Source organism: Podarcis raffonei, chromosome 14, assembly GCF_027172205.1.
Source record: "Podarcis raffonei isolate rPodRaf1 chromosome 14, rPodRaf1.pri, whole genome shotgun sequence".
NCBI classification, from domain to species: Eukaryota; Metazoa; Chordata; class Lepidosauria; order Squamata; family Lacertidae; genus Podarcis; species Podarcis raffonei.
The window spans coordinates 33,321,027-33,340,596 of NC_070615.1; the positions used below are offsets into that span (position 1 = coordinate 33,321,027).

General features: G+C 41.2%; 1 protein-coding gene across 22 annotated transcripts in view; it reads right to left on the reverse strand.

The window, feature by feature from the left end:
- RBFOX1 (RNA binding fox-1 homolog 1) overlaps positions 1–19,570 on the reverse strand; it is a 1,472,193-nt gene that overhangs the window by 784,827 nt on the left and 667,796 nt on the right. For 2 of the 22 annotated variants that reach the window (XM_053365887.1, XM_053365882.1), the window contains exon 1: positions 4,349–4,814. The exons of 17 other annotated variants lie outside the window; for them this stretch is intronic. In XM_053365887.1, the coding sequence (XP_053221862.1) occupies positions 4,349–4,393 (45 nt within the window). In that variant the 5' untranslated portion in view covers positions 4,394–4,814. Of the gene's footprint in view, positions 1–3,900; positions 4,096–4,348; positions 4,815–19,570 lie in introns of those variants that run through there. 3 more of the 22 variants (XM_053365886.1, XM_053365892.1, XM_053365890.1) reach the window with 3 other exon arrangements.

Below are 19,570 nucleotides of genomic sequence, written 5' to 3' on the forward strand. Positions count from 1 at the left end.
CAGTATTTTTAAATTGTGAGGTCCTTTGTGTCACTATTGTCGGTGCCGGGGCAGGGGGGGGGAGGGTCCTTACTATAAATACTGTAAGTTGTCCTTTATTTTATTCTAACCAGCTGATCATTTTTAAGATAAATCTTCAACCAACACATATAAATGAGAACATGATAATCCACTCCAAGAGGAACTAGGAGAACATCAAGACTAGCGCTTGACCTGAATGTCCCTTTCTTTCTTTGGCACCAGACTCCCAGAAGCCCCTGAAAAATAAAGCAAGAGGAAAAGGCAGCTAACCAGCTTTGGTGTAGAGTTCCTTGGCTACACCTGCACCTCTTTCATTCCCTTTGCACACATAAAAAAGCCCTGGTTGTCCCACAGAGTTCAAAACAAATCCTCAAGTACCTAAAACCTGCCTCATTATGTGGACTTATCTCCAACTTGTTTGACCAAGCATTGGTCCTAATGCAGCGATACCACACACACCCAGGCTTTAGAGAAATAATTCAGATCCACCATTCTCTCAAAAGACTAGACCATCTCTCTGCTGCCTAGCTTTCCAGTGCTACATTTTCTGCTGCAGGAGATACATGTTTAATGGACACAGTTTCAGAATATTAACGACAATAACACTGTTCCCCAGAAGACTTTTATGTGGGAGTAGACCCCCACTGAGTTGAACTAGACATTTCCTCAAGCAGATACCCTTTAATTCATTCATTTAATTATGAAGAACATTGTCTTCAGATAAGATAAACTGTAAATTTCAAGGAAATGCTAAAATGAAAAAAAGCTTCAAAAACGGAAACTGCCCCCTTACAGTGTGTGTGTGTGTGTGTGTGTGTTTGTGTAAGGAGGGAGGACAAAATATGAGATGTGATTTTGAAGCTCATTCAGATTAAATGAATTAGCACCTCCCATAAGCACAATTCATTAAGGACTTCCTCAGTGCAAGGTCAGTAACTATAATTCATTGCAACCTTGTGGGTAAGAAGAGCTCGTGGGGAGCAGTATCATTTCCCACCTTCTGTTATATTGGTCAGACAACATATCTGGTCCACCAAGGCAAGAATGGCAAACATCAGGACATTCTTCTCAAAAGTTAATGGAACCCAGGAATCCACAACTAGTGTAGCTTATCATTTTACCACCATTGTAAAAGCACCAAAATACTGTTAGTCTGCATTTATTTTGTCATGCTACAAACAGCCAAATTTGAAACCAGGAATTACTGTAGCTTTTAGCTTTATTTTATTGTTTTAATTATAATTTTTATTGAGTTTCAGAACAAACAAAAAATATACAGAATAAAGACATTATTGTATTCAGAACATCTGTCACTCTGCCACCCAGCATCCACTGACCTTCCCTGAACCAAAGTATATAGGTCATAGGACTTGCTTACAGCAGGAACAGATTGAAGTAAAGGAATTCAATGCATACACCTATCAGGCCTAAAAGAGGCAAGCAAATTTGTATTGGGTGGTTTAGAACGGGTCTATGACCACCTTGCGTATTCACATCTTCAGTAAAGGAGTACCACATCCCCACAAATGGATCTTTCTTTCTTTGACCTTTAAGTACTATCATCTCATAGGTGAGCTTTTAAAATAAAACAACCCTCCAAACCTTTTGGTACCAGTAATCCAAATCAGAAAGTGCAAAGTTATTCCTTACTTTATTTTGCACATACGAAATATTTGCTTCTGTGATGTAATGTAAGGTTTTAGGATGACAACACAGGGTAGTATAAAATGAGGTTGTTAGTGAGCATTACAAGTTTATTATTATGAAGACACTTTGACTCGCTGAGGAGAACTTTATATTTGTTCCCACCTTTCCCATAAGTAAGTCGTTCCACCTTATCCTCACAGTTAGCCCATTGGGTAAGCTAGGCCAAAATACAGTGACTAGGCACAAGGCTGAAGCATTTGGGCCAACAGTAAACGGAACCCATGTCTCTTCCCCTAGCTTTGCCACCCCATCTCAGCTTTAATTACTTAGCCTTCATTATCAGAATACTGCTTCAACCCTATACACACTTAACAAGGAGTCAATCCCATTGAGTGGAATGGGAGTTATTTCAGAGCAGACATTCATAGGATTGTGCTGTACCGCACTCTTCCTGAAATAAACTTCTGGGGAAGTGGCAGTCTATGATGAGAGACATTTAATAGTGGTACCCTGCATGCCTCAGTCTGGCTAGGATACCCTATATCCATGAATTACAATTACAATACTGCTTACCATGGCTCTCTATGATACAATTTTATGCCTATCAAATTTCACCTTGGCTTTGATACTGCATGGTGGTGGTGGGGATCAACAAGATTACTGATGGTCTTATTTGCCAAAATAAGTATGCAAGGGGAGGCCATGACCAACCTATAAGATTATGATCAGTAAATAGTTCACTAGCATAATTCTTATTTATAGACAGAGGTATCAATGACTCAATAGCTGAAAAATGTGTTTGGATAAACATGGAACTCTCTACAGGTTTCATTTCAGTACGAAAGCCAACATAGCAGGTAATAACTCCCTGGTCTGACATTTAGGAAATAAAGATCCAGTTGCTCATCCTCAGAAGAATATTTCACTTTTTGGAAAACAAACAAAACAATGCTTAAACAGGAAAAAAGTGTGGCTGTCAAAGAACACATTTTTTGCAGTAACAAACAGTGCTAAAATGAACAGAAAGGTGTCATGCATGCCAACCCAGCTCAAAGTACTTCATACTTCTCAGCAATTCATTTTAATAATGGGAGGGTTTTCCTCACTCTGTGGGAAATGCCTGCACTACCACAGCTAATTCAAAGCTTATAAAACGCATATACTGTATTCTTTTTTGCATGGAGATTTTTTAAAAAACAACAACAACAAACCTCTTTTGATAACACACCATTATCTTTCACAATGCTTTGAATGGTAATTTTAAAAGAAAGATGGTCCACTTCACAGAGCAAGAATCATTTAATACACGGCATTGGGAGGAGGATTTGAAACATAGTTTAGACAATTTACGTAATATCAAATTACTGCAGGCATTGAAAATGTCATGATTCTCATTCTTTCCGAAGCGCAAAAAATATATGCACAGCATAGACTGTGTTGGTCACTACTGTGTGTGTGTGTGTGTGTGTGTGTGTGTGTGTGTTTCGGAAAATAGTATTATATATTCACACACATACATTCTATCAAACAAAATAGCATCAAATAGCATGCAGTCAACACCGTATTATTGCATCAAGTAGCATACAGGCAATGGTACATCATCTCTATAAGGTATAAATAGTTCAGGTTAATTATTTTGAATCAGAGTACAGCTGCAATTGATTTCTGCTGCATATCAAAACATAAGCATTTAGACCACCAAAATAACAACAAATCATCCAATGGCCGAACTATGAAAATGATTTCCTCCCCCACTTGTTTAAAGTAACAAATGTTATTGGCGACAAGTGTCCTTGCGCTGACATGCCTAAGCCTATCACTTTAAAGCCCAGCACTTTAAACTTTTCAAAATGTAGATCTAAGAACCCAATGATCCAACCATATAATTAAAAAAAATAATAATATGAAGTTGTTTGCATTCAAAGCAGAAGGAGCCACGTATAAAGAGAAAGAAGTACTGTGTCCTATGAATAACTGTTAGTTTCCACACATAGTCCAGTGGAAACAGAAGCCAGGCATCTTCTCTAAGGATAAAGTTCAGGCAAACTTCAGTCAGAACCAGGGAAGGACGCTTTACCCACCCTCCCGCTTCTCATTACTTTCTCCAGCACCTGAGTGCATGAACTGAAAGCCGTCCCTTCTTCAGCCACTGAAAATCTGCAAAACACCTGCTCAGCTAAACAGAAGCACACGCGTTTTGGAAAGCTTGCAGCACATGCACATTCTCAATACCTTTTTCCTAATGTGAAGAAGCCCATCGGTACGCTTGCCGATATTGCTTCTGTGTTCCTTTATTCCCCGAGATGTTCTAAAAAAAGGAAAAGCCTTCCCTCTCACACACAGAATCCCTCTCTAGTCTAATCACATAGCTAAGAAGCCAAACGCAGACACACAAAACATCCTCTGCATTAATGTTTAGCACGCCACTGTAAGGCAGCTAAAGAACAACAGCAGCCTAACATGCCCATGTGTGCATCTCCCCCCCCCCCCACGTCCCCATCTCCAAAGACGCACACACCTCCACACCAAGCCACCTCCGCCAGCGTGTTCCATGCCTACACTTTGCAATGTTTGCTAGGGATGCCTTTATGATCTGTGCGCGACCCCCCCCCCCACCCCGGGGGGGGTCTCCTGCTTCCCCTCTTCAAATTGTTTGAGAAATCCTCCTTCCCTCCCTTACCTGAAGGGCATCTCCCACGACTGCAATTAACTGCCAAGATCTCATCGTCGGCTGCAAAGCGCCTCTTCTTTCCTCGCCGGGAGAGCACCGGAGAAGTAAGGGGAACCAGCAAACGGCCCCCACGTGCCAGCAATATCAATGAATACAGACATCTGTCGGGCTCACTGCACGCTTGCTGCCTGCCTGCCTTCTTGCTCTCGCCTCTCCCTCCCTCCCGTTTGCCTTCGCAATGTTCGCATCAGGTGTTTCTAAGATGTACCTCTGCGGCTCCAGGAAAGACTCCAAACAACAAGGAAAAACAAAGGGGGTGGGGTGGGGGGAATGCACACAGAGAAATGAAAGGGTCACCAGAGCGAGGCCCAAACCAAGGTTGCTCTGGCTAATCTTCTCTTCTATGCCCCCTTCACCATGTTTTAAATGTTTGCTAGAATTGTGCACCCCATCATCAGATTGTTCCCCCCTTCAGCTGTGTGTGTGTGTGTGTGTGTGTGTGTGTGTCTCCCTCTGCACGTGTCCCTTCCTTGTTCTTCCAAGCATTAAATACCTACTACATGACAGAATAGGGCACCTTGCACAGTCTTCCCTGCCTTGCACTTGACAACCAATTCTAACTCAGGAGCAGTGAAATATCTGGAGGCAGGATGTAAGCACTCCCAATTATTTATGCCATGTCTGCATTACTCACATAGCATTTATGGGACAGCCTGAGTAGCTCCTGTTACACTAACCTGTATCATACATTATATTCTTTATGCAGAGATGTATCTGTATTGAAGCAATATCCCCCTATTACTGAGGTACAGTAAAAAGAAGGGGAAAAGGAGGGGAGAAAAACACACCTATATTCTGCATGACTCCTCCTCTGTGTGAGTGTAGGTATCCATGCAAAGCCCATGTGGCATTATTTATTTACTTTGCAGTACAGCATGAAGAATCCAAAGTGCTTGTTCATGTCTGATTTTTTAGCTAAGACTAAGAGCAATACTAACTGAACAGGAGGCAGGCAGAAAGTTAAAACGGGTTTAATCCAAGAAACTACTTAAATTGTATTATAAGTTTTGTGTGTAGGAATACAATAAATGGCTTCAAAATTGATTCAGAGTATTTGTGTGCATGCACACGTGCACATACAGAGAGAAGTAAGTCCCATTGAGGATAGTGTGGCTTATATTCCCAGTTAAGTGTCTACAGAATTTCAGGTTTTCACATGCAAACACACATGCACACCATCACTTCATTGTAAAAGTATGTGGGTGTGTTTCCTCCCCAAAAGGTGTGGGGTGAGAAACACAAGGCAGTTTAAAAACAAAGCAGAGGAGAGGACAAAATAGCTCCATTGCAAACTGACAAACAGATCAGGGCATCATAGGCCGGCATTACAAACAATTATCCATTTATTATCCTGCTTGAATGTGCGGAAGCAAGGTTTCTAGTTTAGGTGGATGCTTTTTAATAGGGCTCTTCCCCCAAACCTATCTCAGGCAGAGCTAAACAGACACAATAAATTGCAAAACCTAATTTTAATTGCTACAAAACAGTTCTCACTATGACATTTATAGCTCAGTGCATAACACGCCAGTAACAACACAAGTTTGGTGGAGTTTTAGCAAGTGTTCTCAAGACGAAGTGTGTAGCTCTGATCACCTTATTAGTGCAGTTGGTAGCCTTAACAATTTTCATAATGTAATAATCATTTATTAAACAGTGTAAACCATAAATCAGTTTAAGTTTAGTTCAATTAATAACCTTTCATTATATCGTAATGTTATACTTGCTATATATTGTTGTTTTACTATTGCTCTCAGTTTGTTGTAAACCACTATTGGCTGTATTGAGAGGCACTGATTGATGGATACAGTGGGTGTTCAAATTCTAGTGAGATGTTGGGGAAAGCTCTAAGTGTAAAGGCCAGCCAACTCTTCAAATTGGATAAAACATCCTCAGGGAATAAGACTGTCACCAGGATCCTCAAAACTAAGGGGGACCTTAGAGTCTCAGGTGCAAAAAAGGACTTCTGAGAAGGCAGCATTACACACTGAAGTTAGGAAGAATCAACATACAGTGGCTGGGAGGGGGGAGTTCCAGGAGACCAGCGCATAGGACACTCCAATGATGGAACAAGTTGCTTCTGCGAACCTAGTTGCATGTGTTATGTAGAATTAGGAATTGTCATCTATAGCCTCCAGATGTTGTTGGAGTACAATTGTCTTCTCCACTCATTTACCAGCTGGGTGGCTTCCTTGTTGACTCACAGACTAGAAATCTGAGGTACACAATTTCAATGAGAAATGCCATAGCTCAGTGGCAGAACATCTGCTTTCCATGCACTGAGTTGTGTGAGAGCTGAGCTGAAAACAGGCTGCAGGCTGAGAATCAGCTTGATTAGGCTGGATGCAAAGCTTTGAAGATGGAAGAAGCAAGATCTTTCAGGGTGTTACTGCTGTGAGCTCCTCCATCTTAGGCTCAGGGTGTATATATGTGTAAATAAACCATATATCCTAAAGATACCACAGTCTCCACTGTCCCTCATTCAAGGAAACTGAACCCTGGGTAAGTGTTCATAACCCCTGGAATCTTTCACTGCTCAGAGATTGGGGTAGTGTGTAACAATATTATGTTTTTGTGTGGATATGAGATGGCAGCCTCCTTCACTGGAGGTTTTTAAGCAGGGGTTTGATAAGATTCCTGCATTGCAGGGGGTTGGACTAGATGACTCTTGGTGTCCCTTCCAAATCTATGATTCTATGGTTGTCATGCACTGGGGGATTTACTACAGCAAATGCACAGATTGGCCAGGCCTAAGACTTCCTTCCTCAAGATACTGGATGTTAGCAGGGCTTATTCAAAGATGAAATAAGTCCCAAAGCTTTAAACATTCCAAAGAATCATTAGGATGCAGCAGCAGCCCGTTTTGTGGCACGGTAATGAGAAATATCGTGGAATTAACCCTAGTTAACCATGTTGGTGCTTATCAGGTAATAAGACTAATAACATGATTAGGGGAAACAGAGTTGTGTCCGAAGAGGATATAATATTATACAGAAGCAATGGTTTTTTTGTTTTTTGTTTAAAAAACCCCACAAATATAAGCATAAGGCCTAAACATGTGGAGGTGTTTCCATAACCAAGAGTGGAAGAGAAAAGTTTACAACTTTGTAATTTTGTTTGGCAGGGGGGTGGCGGCGGGAATGATGCAGGGAGACACGATAGAAGCGTATGCAACTCTGCGGGGTGTGGAGAAAGTGGATAGAGGAGATACAGTGGTACCTCAGGTTAAGAACTTAATTTGTTCTGGAGGTCCGTTCTTAACCTGAAACTGTTCTTAACCTGAGGTACCACTTTAGCTAATGGGGCCTCCCGCTGCTGCCGTGCCGCCGGAGCATGATTTCTGTTCTCATCCTGAAGCAAAGTTCTTAACCTGAGATACTATTTCTGGGTTGGCGGAGTCTGTAACCTGAAGCGTCTGTAACCAGAGGTACCACTGCATTCCCCTACCCCTCTCTCTTAATAACAGAACTTGAATCCATTCAATGAACTTGAATGTTGGAAGATTCAGGACAGGCAAAAGTTCATACTGAAGCATGAAATTTAATACCACAAGATGTAATGATGGCCACCAGCGGACATGGCTTCAAAAAGAAGGTTGGATAAATTCATGGAGAGTAAGGCTATCAGTATCCTCAATGCCTATATTCTATCTACACTATGTACAGCAGCATTCCTCTGAATTACTAGCTGCTGGGAATCACAGCTGGGAAGTTCACTGCAGCTGCACTCTGGTCCTGCTTACTTGTTTCCTGTTGGGGTATCTGGCTGGCCAATGTGAGAAAAGGATGCTGAACTAGATGGGCTCCTTAGCTGTTACGTTCTTCTGTTCTTAATTCTAGCCTTGTTGCCAGGTGAAGAGTCGTGTGTGTGTGTGTATCCTTTTTCACAGGAGATGGCATTGATGATGAAGCTAGAGAGCAAGTAAGGCACTGGTACTTCAGTTTGGAGACAGCACTGAAGGGTCAAGGATAAGTCAGGGAGTGGTTCTTCTGAGCTTCTTGAAGACTCAGCGGGAAAAGGTAGTGGTGGGAAAATAGCTAGCTGGTGTTAGGCTTCCTTTTGTCTGCCTTAGGCTCAACTGAGCTAGGAATCTGTTCCACCACACTAAGGAAGGAGCACTGAAATGATACTTCCATTTTAAAACAACACAGCAACCAGAATATCTAAGGGACTGCCTTACCCACTATGCCCCTGCCCAACAACTGTGCCCTTCAGATATTAAAGGGATTAAATGAGATGTTGGGAATTGGGAGAAAATGTGCATTGCCTTGAGCTCCTTGGAGAAAAAGGTGGGATATAAATGCAATACATATAAATAAATAAAATCATTTTGATAGGGGCAGATAAAACCAGCTAAGTAAAAATTTTAATAATTTGAGTTGTAATGATTTGAGTTGATTCGCTGACTGCCGCTGTGATGCTTTGAGTTGTTTAGGAATCTTACACATCTGCAGATTGTTTGGACTCATGTGCATTATCAGAATGCACAGAGTGACCTGTGCATTCCATGCATTAAATGGCTGCCTAAACAGAAAACAGCTTCCCTTTGAGAAAAGGAAATAGGAGCATCAATTAGCAATACATTTACAGAACAAACACATGGGGGCCCTCTATGCCTGGAGGATTAGGACTGAATGATTCCGGTCTACACTCCGTCTAATGATCCAACAATATGATAGGAGGCAAGCCTATTAAAGTAGATTCTGTTGCAAACGTTATCGTGATTTATGGGAAACATACTCTGGCTTATTCTGAAGCAGATTACAGTTGGCGTGTGTGGGTCTGGGGGAGATGATTGACTTATGACAGAGCAATTCAATCATGCATCGTTTTGTAGAATGGCACTTATGAACTGAGGCAGATCTGTGTTTTGGGAATGCAATATTTTAAAGTGGTACTTTTGTGTGCGTCTGTCATTTTACTGATGTTTTTGTGTGTGTTTTGTGTGTGTGTGTTTCTGTTGTTTTGCAAAGCACCTTGAAATCATTAGTATAAGGTGGCATATACCGTAACAGTTAAAAATTAATTACCATATTTTTCAGTCTATAACACGCCCCATGTATAAGACACTCCCTATTTTGGGGGACTCCTAATTAAGAAAATGGGGAGGATTGCCCAGAGTTGTTGAGCTTTTTTTGGAGGGGATTGCCATCAGTTTTGCAGCTTTTTTGGGGGGTTGCCTAAAATCACTCACCCATCTGAACAATGCTGACAATAGCAAGTGCCGCTGAAGCCACCAATCATTGGCCCGCTTGCCGCTGAAAATCGCCTGCTCACAGCAGGAGCCAATCGCCAGTCCACCTCTGCAATATCTGTGTATCTGTGTATAAGACGGCCCCAATTTTTTCACATGATTTTTAAATTTAAAAAGCTCGTCTTATACACGGAAAAGTACGGTAAGTAAAATAAACACATAGTCATAAAATAGCTCCTGATCATGCTGTCCAGATTTATGCAGATTGTCAAGAATGACAATCCTTTCTGGTCACATCCACACCATACATGGTTTTCTGCAACAAGATTCCTAGAAACTGTAGTTTATTAAGGGTGCCAGGAATTGTAGAGTAAACTACCATTGCAATAATTTTTGCAGGTGGAACCAAAGACTCCTGGGACTATAGAGCCTTCTCTGAAATACTGTAGTTTTCTAGTTTCCTATTTCTCAGAAGATCCCATAACATCCCTATGTAAGAGCCCCATAGAAGATCTGCTTCCATTGGTGGAAAGGATAGAGAGAATTTAGCTCACCTTTATATTTCAGGCTCAGACTTAAGTTTCCTGATTATACATTTGTATCCTGAGCTTCTTCCAAGTAAGCCAGGGTGATATTTTATCATTTCAAGGACTCTGAAGTAAAAGCATTGAAACATGCAGTCCCCCACCCAAAAACACACTGCACAAAAACTCAAGGCCTATTTGGTGGTTCCTGCTTTGGGTACAACATCACAGGGATTTCAAGGGGAATGTAAGAGTTTCAACAGAACTGATAATATGCCTCATGGGAGTCCCTTGCTTTTTCTGCTTGAACATTTCAAGGGGAATTTGGAGGTTGCTATTGGTGAGAGGATCTCAGGAATTTCAAGGGGGGAAGATAAATGAGTTGCGATAAGTTGAGCAGAATTTCTTGAGCAGCGCATGAAGGAAGCATCCCATAATGCTGGTTAGACTGCATTCAGCAAGATATTTGATTTCCACAGAACTATTAACTGTGGGCAGGATTTTAGCCCAAAGTATTATAAACATTTATCCATTTCCTCATTGCCACTTCTGAACACATGTTCCTTTACAATTTTACAGCCAGATCTGATTTTTATTTTATTTTTTTACACTCAGAAGTAAAATAAGCAAGTATAGGCAATAGTTTCAGAGCAGTGTCGTGTTATGATTTTCTTGCGGAGGGGAGGTAGCCTCCTGATTCATGGGGTCCTGGACCTAGCAAGGGTTAAAATCTAATTGCAGATTCCATTGTTGAACTAATCAGGCAAGTTCCTTTGCGAAAGAATGGCCATAGTTGCCATCTATGGACCACCAGACCATGTGAGAGGTGAGAGTAGGCTGAAAGCAGAGGTTGGGAGTCAGAGCCATGCTTGCTTTATTTTTGATTCCGAGCCTGTGACTATGGGAGAAGCAAAACCTTTTGGTGTGCTAATGCTGAAAGCCTTTCCATCTTAGGCTCGGATAGTGTGTATGTTTAAATAAGGCATATATCTGCTGCCCTCATTCCAAGGAAACTGAACCCTACGTAACTGCCTGGAACTCCTGGAATCTCTCAGTGCTCAGAGATTGGGGTGGTGTTCAAAACTATGTTGTTTTGAGTTTAGTTTGCCCAAATGTGTAGGGAGCAGCCCTTATCATCTTAATTGTACTTTTGTGCAAAAATAGATAAACAGATTCTTAACAATTGTGCAGCCAAGTTCCCTCTCCCCCCCTTGAAAATGGATGTGGCAAATATAATAAAATATAACCTGTGTAGTATTTAAGAGCAATATTCTTTAACAATACATTCACAGTCAGCTCATACAGCATCTGTAAATGCAATTACTGTCAGCTGATCAGAAGTCTTCACATCTGCATTGTAGCTAGTGACTTATTGCTGCTTACAACAAACAAACAAGCAAAGTACCAAAACCTAATTAAGATGCTAATCAATGTTGAATGTTTAGACTGCTTTCATGTCAGTTGCAATGAAACATAGAGTTATAGCAGCTCACGGAAACAGTACTGAAGCAATTTTAAAATACAAATAAGCAGCTAAACACAAGGCACACCTGGGTTCTTTTGACCTCATATGTCTTCTGTGAAACTAACAAGTTGCCTACATACCCCCTCTGCATGCTTCAAGGTTTTAAGAATGAGAGCCCTGCTAGATCAAATAGAAGGCCTATTGGTTCAGCGATCAACAAGAAATAAGTGCAATAGCCCTCTCCTGGTTTTGATTCCCAGCAACTAGTTTGCAGAGTACCAGCACTTCTGATCCTCAATGGATCATTACAGCACATCTGTAATGTCAGGGAATCCACATTTTATGTGTGTTCTATTTCATCTGGGTCTGGAGGAGTCCCAGTTCAGGTTTTACACAAAGGCTTGGAGACCATGCTCTCAAGGCTTTGAGTTTGTTCTAGATCTAGTGTTTTGGTCACTATCCTTTGTGCAAGGAACAGGATAATCCATTATGACTAGCAGCCATGGATAGCCTTATCCTCCATTAATTTGTTAAATCCTGTTTTAAAGCTGTCAAGTTGGTGGCCGTCAACAAATCTTGTGGAAGCTAATTTCATAGTTTAACTATGCACCATGTGAAGAAGTACAGTGGTACCTTGGGTTAAGAACTTAATTCATTCTGGAGGTCCGTTCTTAACCTGAAACTGTTCTTAACCTGAAGCACCACTTTAGCTAATGGGGCCTCCCGCTGCCACTACGCCACTGCTGCACGATTTCTTTTCCCATCCTGAAGCAAAGTTCTTAACCCGAGGTACTATTTCTGGGTTAGCGGAGTCTGTAACCTGAAGCGTCTGTAACCTGAGGTACCACTGTACTTCCTTTTGCCTGTCCCAGATCTCTCAACACTGACCTTTTCTAGGTGACCCCTGGTTTTAGAATTATGAGGGAGAAGAAACTTCTCCCTAAAAACTTTCTACACACCATGCTTAATTTTATACATTTCTTGTCATGTCCCTTCCCCATTACTCATTGTTGTTGTTTTTCTCACTCCAAAGGCCTCAGTTTTCTTATAGGGAGTTCACTTTTTTTCACCTTTTCCACCTCTCTGGAAAAGAGGATTATTTCTGAAATTTAGCAACCAGGCATTGTTCACTTAATTGTCCCTCTCCAGAAGCTCATTGCTACTCTCACAGAACTTCAGAGGCTTCACAAGAAAAAGCTTACTACTGGAGAAGCTATACCAATTCTTCTTCCACAAGTCTTTTTCTTCAATATGGCTTCAGCATATATGCTTTAGAATGATGTTTTATATTTAAGAAATATTTATGCCATTCCACCCCACCCCGGAAATACATGTTAAGCTTACTGGCTTGTAACTTCCTGCACTCCTGGACCCCTCTTTTTGGTATTACATTGGCCACCTCCAGTCTTCATGTATGGAGGCCAATCTTAGAAACAAGTTACATATTACAGTATTGTTTTCCACTGCTGGGCATACCTAACTTTCCTCAGGGCATGATGTAGCAATTGGGAAATTAGGAGAGGCCAGCAAACTTTGAATTCTTATCCCAGCATTCCTTACAACACCACTGCGAGGCCAGCCAAGTATTGTTATTTTCCCCACATTGCAGAGAGAAAGCTGCAGTTGAGCAATAATGGTTTTACACAGGCCATGTAGTGGGTTTATGACAAATGTGAGATAAAGATTTACAAGTCAAGCTTTGTTTAATTGTAATTCCCATCCATGGTTTAGTAGTAGTACACTAACAACACCCAAGCTCTCACAATCCCTCCTTTCCTTGCATGTTCTGATACCCTCCCTGACTTCTCATTTCATGACAAATCCATAGTTTGAAATTAAATCAGAACTGGAGAAACTACAGTTGGTTAATAATAATAATAATAATCAAGAACTGGAAACAGTTACAGATAGATAGCCGTGTTGGTCTGCCATAGTCAAAACAAAATTTTTTCCCCCTTCCAGTAGCACCTTAAAGACCAACCAAGTTAGTTCTTGGTATGAGCTTTCGTGTGAAGAAGTGTGCATGCACACGAAAGCTCATACCAAGAACTAACTTAGTTGGTCTTTAAGGTGCTACTGGAAGGAAAAAAAATTTTTGTTTCAAGAACTGGAAACACATTCTGGCTGTGGTTTTCAATTCTACTCTGCAAGCATTAAATATCTCCCAGTTTACTCAGTTTGGTTCTAAAGCCAAACCGTATTTTGCAATGAAATAGGAAACTAAGGAGGACATCAGGAAATTAGGAAGGTTTGAAGATAACACACTTAACAGAATGAGATGGTTTGTTATGGTGTTCAAATAGCCCCCAGAATCTAATCCGCTGTTTTAAATGAATATGTTTTCACATGTGTTGGATCACCTAGTATTATGAATCAAATACAGATAAACTGGTTAACAGTTCTGTGCTGGGTTGCAGTTCTACAAATGTTATCAGATTAATGCTTTCAATGTTTATATATTTTTCCATGGCAAAGAACCAATTCTTTTTGTTGTTGTTACTTTAGTTAATATTTGCAGGCTTCAGAAGTATGCAATAAGGTGAATCTCCGCATCTAATACACGAATCAGGCCTGGGTCAATAATAAGGCAGATAAATTAGAAGATGAGCACAGTAAGTTTAGTGCTATAAATTGTTGACACTGAAGTTTCATTTAACTATCTAGATAGCAATGTTCCCTGCACTCAATATTTCTGCTGTAAATCACGAGCAAAGATTGTTCATTGTTTAGGAAATGTGAAAGGTTTGTTATTGTGTAGTCAAAGCAATTATGTCGGGTAAGACTTACTACAGATTAAAGAGGACAGGTCAAGGATTTTTAAAAAAAAATGCAGCCATGCATTACCTATCAGCATATGTATACTTGTAATACTAGTGAAACAGAGGGGTAATTGAGCAACACATTTTTCCTGACTTGTTCCTGTATTTTTCATTCTTTGAGTTTGCCTTCTGGTTTGTCCTAGCTTGCTTTTGCCTCGGTCTTTGGTTCTGACCACTAGCTTGTCTCATAGCCTCTGGTTCCCAGTTCCTGGCTCACCTCTGGTTGCTACAGACTTAACAAATGGGGCTATACGTATGGGATGCATAGGGACCAGTGCTTTTCTTCTAGAAAAAAGGTGCCAGTACTCACCATGAAGTTATTGCAACCATTGCCATATTTTTCACTAGTGTTCTTCTTCTAGGAAAAAAGTGCCAGTACTGACTACCCTTGAGTACCTCCAGAAAAAAAGCACTGGTGGGGAAACACATGTTGCCCCTTCCCTCAACATTCCCACATGAACCGGCCCACCCCAGGGATGGGGGACTGCAGGTCCATGACAAATAGGTGCCCCTAACCTTCTCCATCTGGCCCTCAGGAGGACTCTCACCAGGCATTGACCCTTACTGACCCTGCTCTGCAGTGTCTTTGAGTGCTTTTGTCCAGCTGGAATGTGTTTATTGAACTCCGAGAATGCTAGAACTCATGGACATCCAATGACGTTTAATGATGATGGACAATTCAGGACAGCCAAAACAAAGTATTTTTCCATGCAGTGCAGAGTTAAACTATGAAATTCACTTGCACAGGAGGAAGTGATGGCCATCAACTTTGATGGTTTTAAAAGAGGTCTTTAACTTCAGACCTGACCTTTCCTTACCTGCCCAAACTGAATGCCAAACAACCAAATAAAATAAAGTAAAAGATTCTCTACAGTATGAAGGAGGAGAAAGCAAGGAATCCCAAGAGGCAATCAGGGGCTCCCCCAAAGTTCTTATTCAGCCCACAAAGGATGATAAGGTGAAGCCCATATTTTAGTGGAAGTGAAGGTGGGTGCTGCAAAGTTAAACAAGAGGGTTGACTGGGGTGGAACTGCCCTAAATAGGAGACTACCTTGCCCGCTCTTATCGGTCCTAAGAAATGAAAGAAATTAGTGCAGTTTTGAAATGAGTGGCTAAGATCTGTGCAGTTTTGAATGGTTTGGTCCACCATCTTGGTTCAAAAGGTTTTCCAATTGTGTTTAAACATGGACAAAAACCTGCTCCTTAATCCTTTTAAAATTAAAAAACCTTATTATTATTATTATTATTATTATTATTATTATTATTATTAATTATTAAAATAACAGTTCAGTAAGAAATATATAATAAAATAACAAAAAAGAGAGAAAACTATACAAAACAAAAAACTGGGTTCATAGCCATTCATTACTACATAAAATAAAGCACATTCTCAAGAGATTACACAGTAAATTAGATGTTTCGACAAAAACCAACCTGATACAGAGAGTCTACAAAACAAGTGTTATGAATACCAAATAAAGCCATATTTCATCAGGACTTGCCATTACTGTGATTGACTTGCCATATGAATAACAAATGTCCTCAAATGGAGGCAAAATCCATAAGTTTAGCTGCACTCCAAGATACCCTTAATTTATGTGTTAATTTTTCAGCAATAAGGATAAACATTACTTTATTAAACCAAATATTAAATAAAAACTCAGACACCCTCCAGCCATGCTCCTAGATGTCAGAAACCACTGTGCAAAATATGGTTGCGGTGTCTTAAGACGTGTGCAAATGCATAGTGAACTAACCACCTTCCAAAATATATAGTAGGTGGAGATTGTCTGGGTAATCACGGTTATTTATGGTGCCCATGTGAACAGAGCAGCCTGTTCAGAAACAGAGGGGAGTTTGTGGGAGCCTGGCATGGCCACCGAGCGAACTACTTCAGAAGCATGCTTAGTAATATAAATATTTCATTCATATGCACCTGTACAGCATCTGATATCCTGCTTCTTAGCAGGCTATCCAAAGGCAACAGGAACAGTGGAGTGCCCGTTCAATAAAGAAATTTCTATTGTGAATTTAAAAGGATTCTTATTTATCCCCTTTCAGGAGCACAATATCAAAGAGATACGGCACAGTGAGCAGGGTAACACTTAAAGCTGGGCACAGCAGAATCTGAGCTCCAAGCTAATAAAGAAACTTGGAGTGGTAGGGGGTGTGGTTTGAGGTGTGGCAATTCGGGCTATCAAGGTTAAAGGACTCACTTCAGGCAAAAAGTCATAAACCAAAACAAAAACTGGGTGGTGGCAGGAGGAAAAGAGTATATAAATGCTGGATAATTCACAGAACCAGAGAGAAGGAGCTGTACCTAAAATGTTGGTAGGATTTATTGGAGCTTGTTTGAGTGCCCACAGAAGCATGGCAGCTCTCGGTAACAAATGAAGGAAGGAAGTTGCAAAGGAATGCTGGCTCCCTGGCGTGTGCAGCCATGTTTCGCTTTTCTTTCTTCCTGTACAATTCCCACCCAGAGAAATGGGATGTCAACAAAACGTGCAATCACAGCATGCAGCGGCAAGGAGCCATACATGCTGGCTGCTGAGGTTGTGGACGTTGGACATCTTATTTTAGAGGTTTTAAATAGGAAAAATAAAATGGTTGGGGGAAAGGCATGGCAGTCCACAACCCTAAAAACCCCCAGCCCTTTCTTATTTTTTAAAGAATGTATTTCTGGGCAGTTTTTAAAGGGTTTTCCACTAAAAAAAATTCCCAGAAACTGAAACAGATTAGCCCTTAGTTTACCACTCACAGAGCTACAATTCCCAGCACCCATAACAAACTCTGATTCCCAGTAGGGCTTTTTTTTCAGCCAGAACTGAGTTCCAGCATCTCTCAGGTGGCCACCATTGCCATTCCAAGAGAATGAGGGAGATGTTTGTTCATGCTGAGTTCTGGCACCTCTTTTTCTAGAAAAATAGCACTGGTTCCCAGGATTCCTTGGGGGAAGCCTTGGTTATCAAAGTGCTATGAGAGTGCTTTAAATGCTGATGGGACCCAAGAGTCACCTCTGGATGGTGAGGTTGAGAGGCTTTAGAAAACTAGGTTGGCTAAGGGTGCATTTATTTATAAAAGTATTACAGGCGTACCTCGGAAGTTGAACACCTTGCGAGTCGAACGTTTTGGCTCCTGAACGCCACAAACCCAAAAATGAGTGTTCCAGTTTGTTAACTCTCTTTGGAACCCAAACGTCCGACGTGGGTTCTGTGGGTTCTGATTGGCTGCTGGAGCTTCATGCAGCCAAACGGAAGCCACGCCTTGGTTTCGGACGTTTTGGAAGTCAAACGGACTTCCGGAATGGATTCCATTCGACTTCCAAGGTATGACTGTATTATCTTGCCCACTTGTGTAAAGGGAAATTAAAAATCAAAGAAATTAAACATCATAACTTATCTGAGCCCATGGGCCTTTCCATACAAAAATCCATACCAACCATTGCAAGCATTCCTTTCAACCATTCGGAGTCATAAATCATTGTTGCTCCACTGCAATTCACCTAGATATCTCTACCAGTAGAACCAAGTCGGGGGGGGGACGAGACATCCCAGTAGTAGGTATACTCTCCCCACCCAGCACCCACACACTCAGAGTCCTCCTCAATTAACCATGCAGATCAGCTGAGGAGAGGGCTAATGCCCGTCTCCCAACTCCCTGTTGTTAGTGGGGTCTTGGGAGGGCCAGAAAAATGTTTGAAGGTCCTTTTCTGGTTTTCTGGCTGTGGGGGGTAGTCACCCTTGATACAAGGGATAACATAATGGCCCCCAGGAGTAGCCAACCACTGAAAGACTGAAATTATAAGGTTTCATTCTATTTCTGCCCTGCCCTTCCTCCCAAAGGAACACAGGGTAGCAAGGAACAAAGCGGTAAAATAATACGAAAGCTTTGTATTGCTTTGGGTAGACAGATCTTGCTTCCCAAGCATCAATATTGGAATTAACAAATTGTAATAATGTTGTTGTTATCCTGCTTTGACCATATATTAATGAGTGACTTCCTGCTGACATCATTGACAAAGGAACACAGCACCTGTAAAGTCCAAGTGGTAAGGGTGTTCATTACATCTGGAGTATATGAAGGGCAGACCAAATTGATTTTGTGGTCAGCTAGTTCTCCGATATAGTTTTTAAAAGGTGCATTTTTTGAGAGAGAGAGAAATAGAAATATGTGGATCAATCTTCAGATACATAAAGAGATTCCAATCCTCAAGCTACTCCGTGCAAGAGTAATCCCACTGAAATCCATTGCTGCACCTTTCCATATGTAGTATAAAGATGAACAATGGCCTTCTCTGACCCCCAGCAGAAATCTGTACAATATGATACCCCAGGGTTTTTTTTCCCCACCCACATACAACAGCTTGCAAGTACAAAGGCTAAGTGATCAAATTCTAGTAATGTGCAGCTTTATACATTCTTTCAGTGTTGTACAGAGAAAGAAAAGGGGGTGGGGGAAGTCCAGCTCTCCAATCGATAAACACTTTTGCTGGCCTACAACTTCTTCCAACTTTGCAGCACTCAATTACGTTAAAAAACAGGGTATAAAACCGGGTTGTATTGACCGATATCTCAGATATTTATTACTAAATTATCCACCAGAGAGCATGATGACATTTCCAAATGCATTCTGCTTACAACCATAGCACCAAAGCACAAATCCATGCAGAAATTCTCCTTTGCAAGCCTCCCTGAAATGAATTCCAGAGGGGAAAAGAGGGGCAGGCTATTGCAACAATGAAGAGTTTTGTAGCACCTTAAAGACCAACAAATATATTGCACCATAAGCTTTCATAGGCTATCTTTATCAGAGGACAGTAATAGGAGTCAATGGAAGACTAGCAAAAGCATCAAATCACAGGCAATCTTCTTTTAACTTGTAACAAGGACCTACACACTCGTGAATTCATTGAATACATGGGATAAACCAGCTTTTTACTAGTTTGTAATGTTGCATTCTAGGATGTGTTCGCATTACTGTTTATTCTGGCTCCAGGGCTCTCCTACTGCTGGTGTTTTATTTGGGTGCACATGACGTTCGCCACAATCCATATTTATCCTGTAGTTTCTTGATAAGCCCTGGCCCTCTTTGGACTAGCTGGGGGGGGGGGATATTAGCCAGAGGTGGAGGTGGGGGGACCCCTCCAAGTGATGCACTGCAGCAGAATGTGCA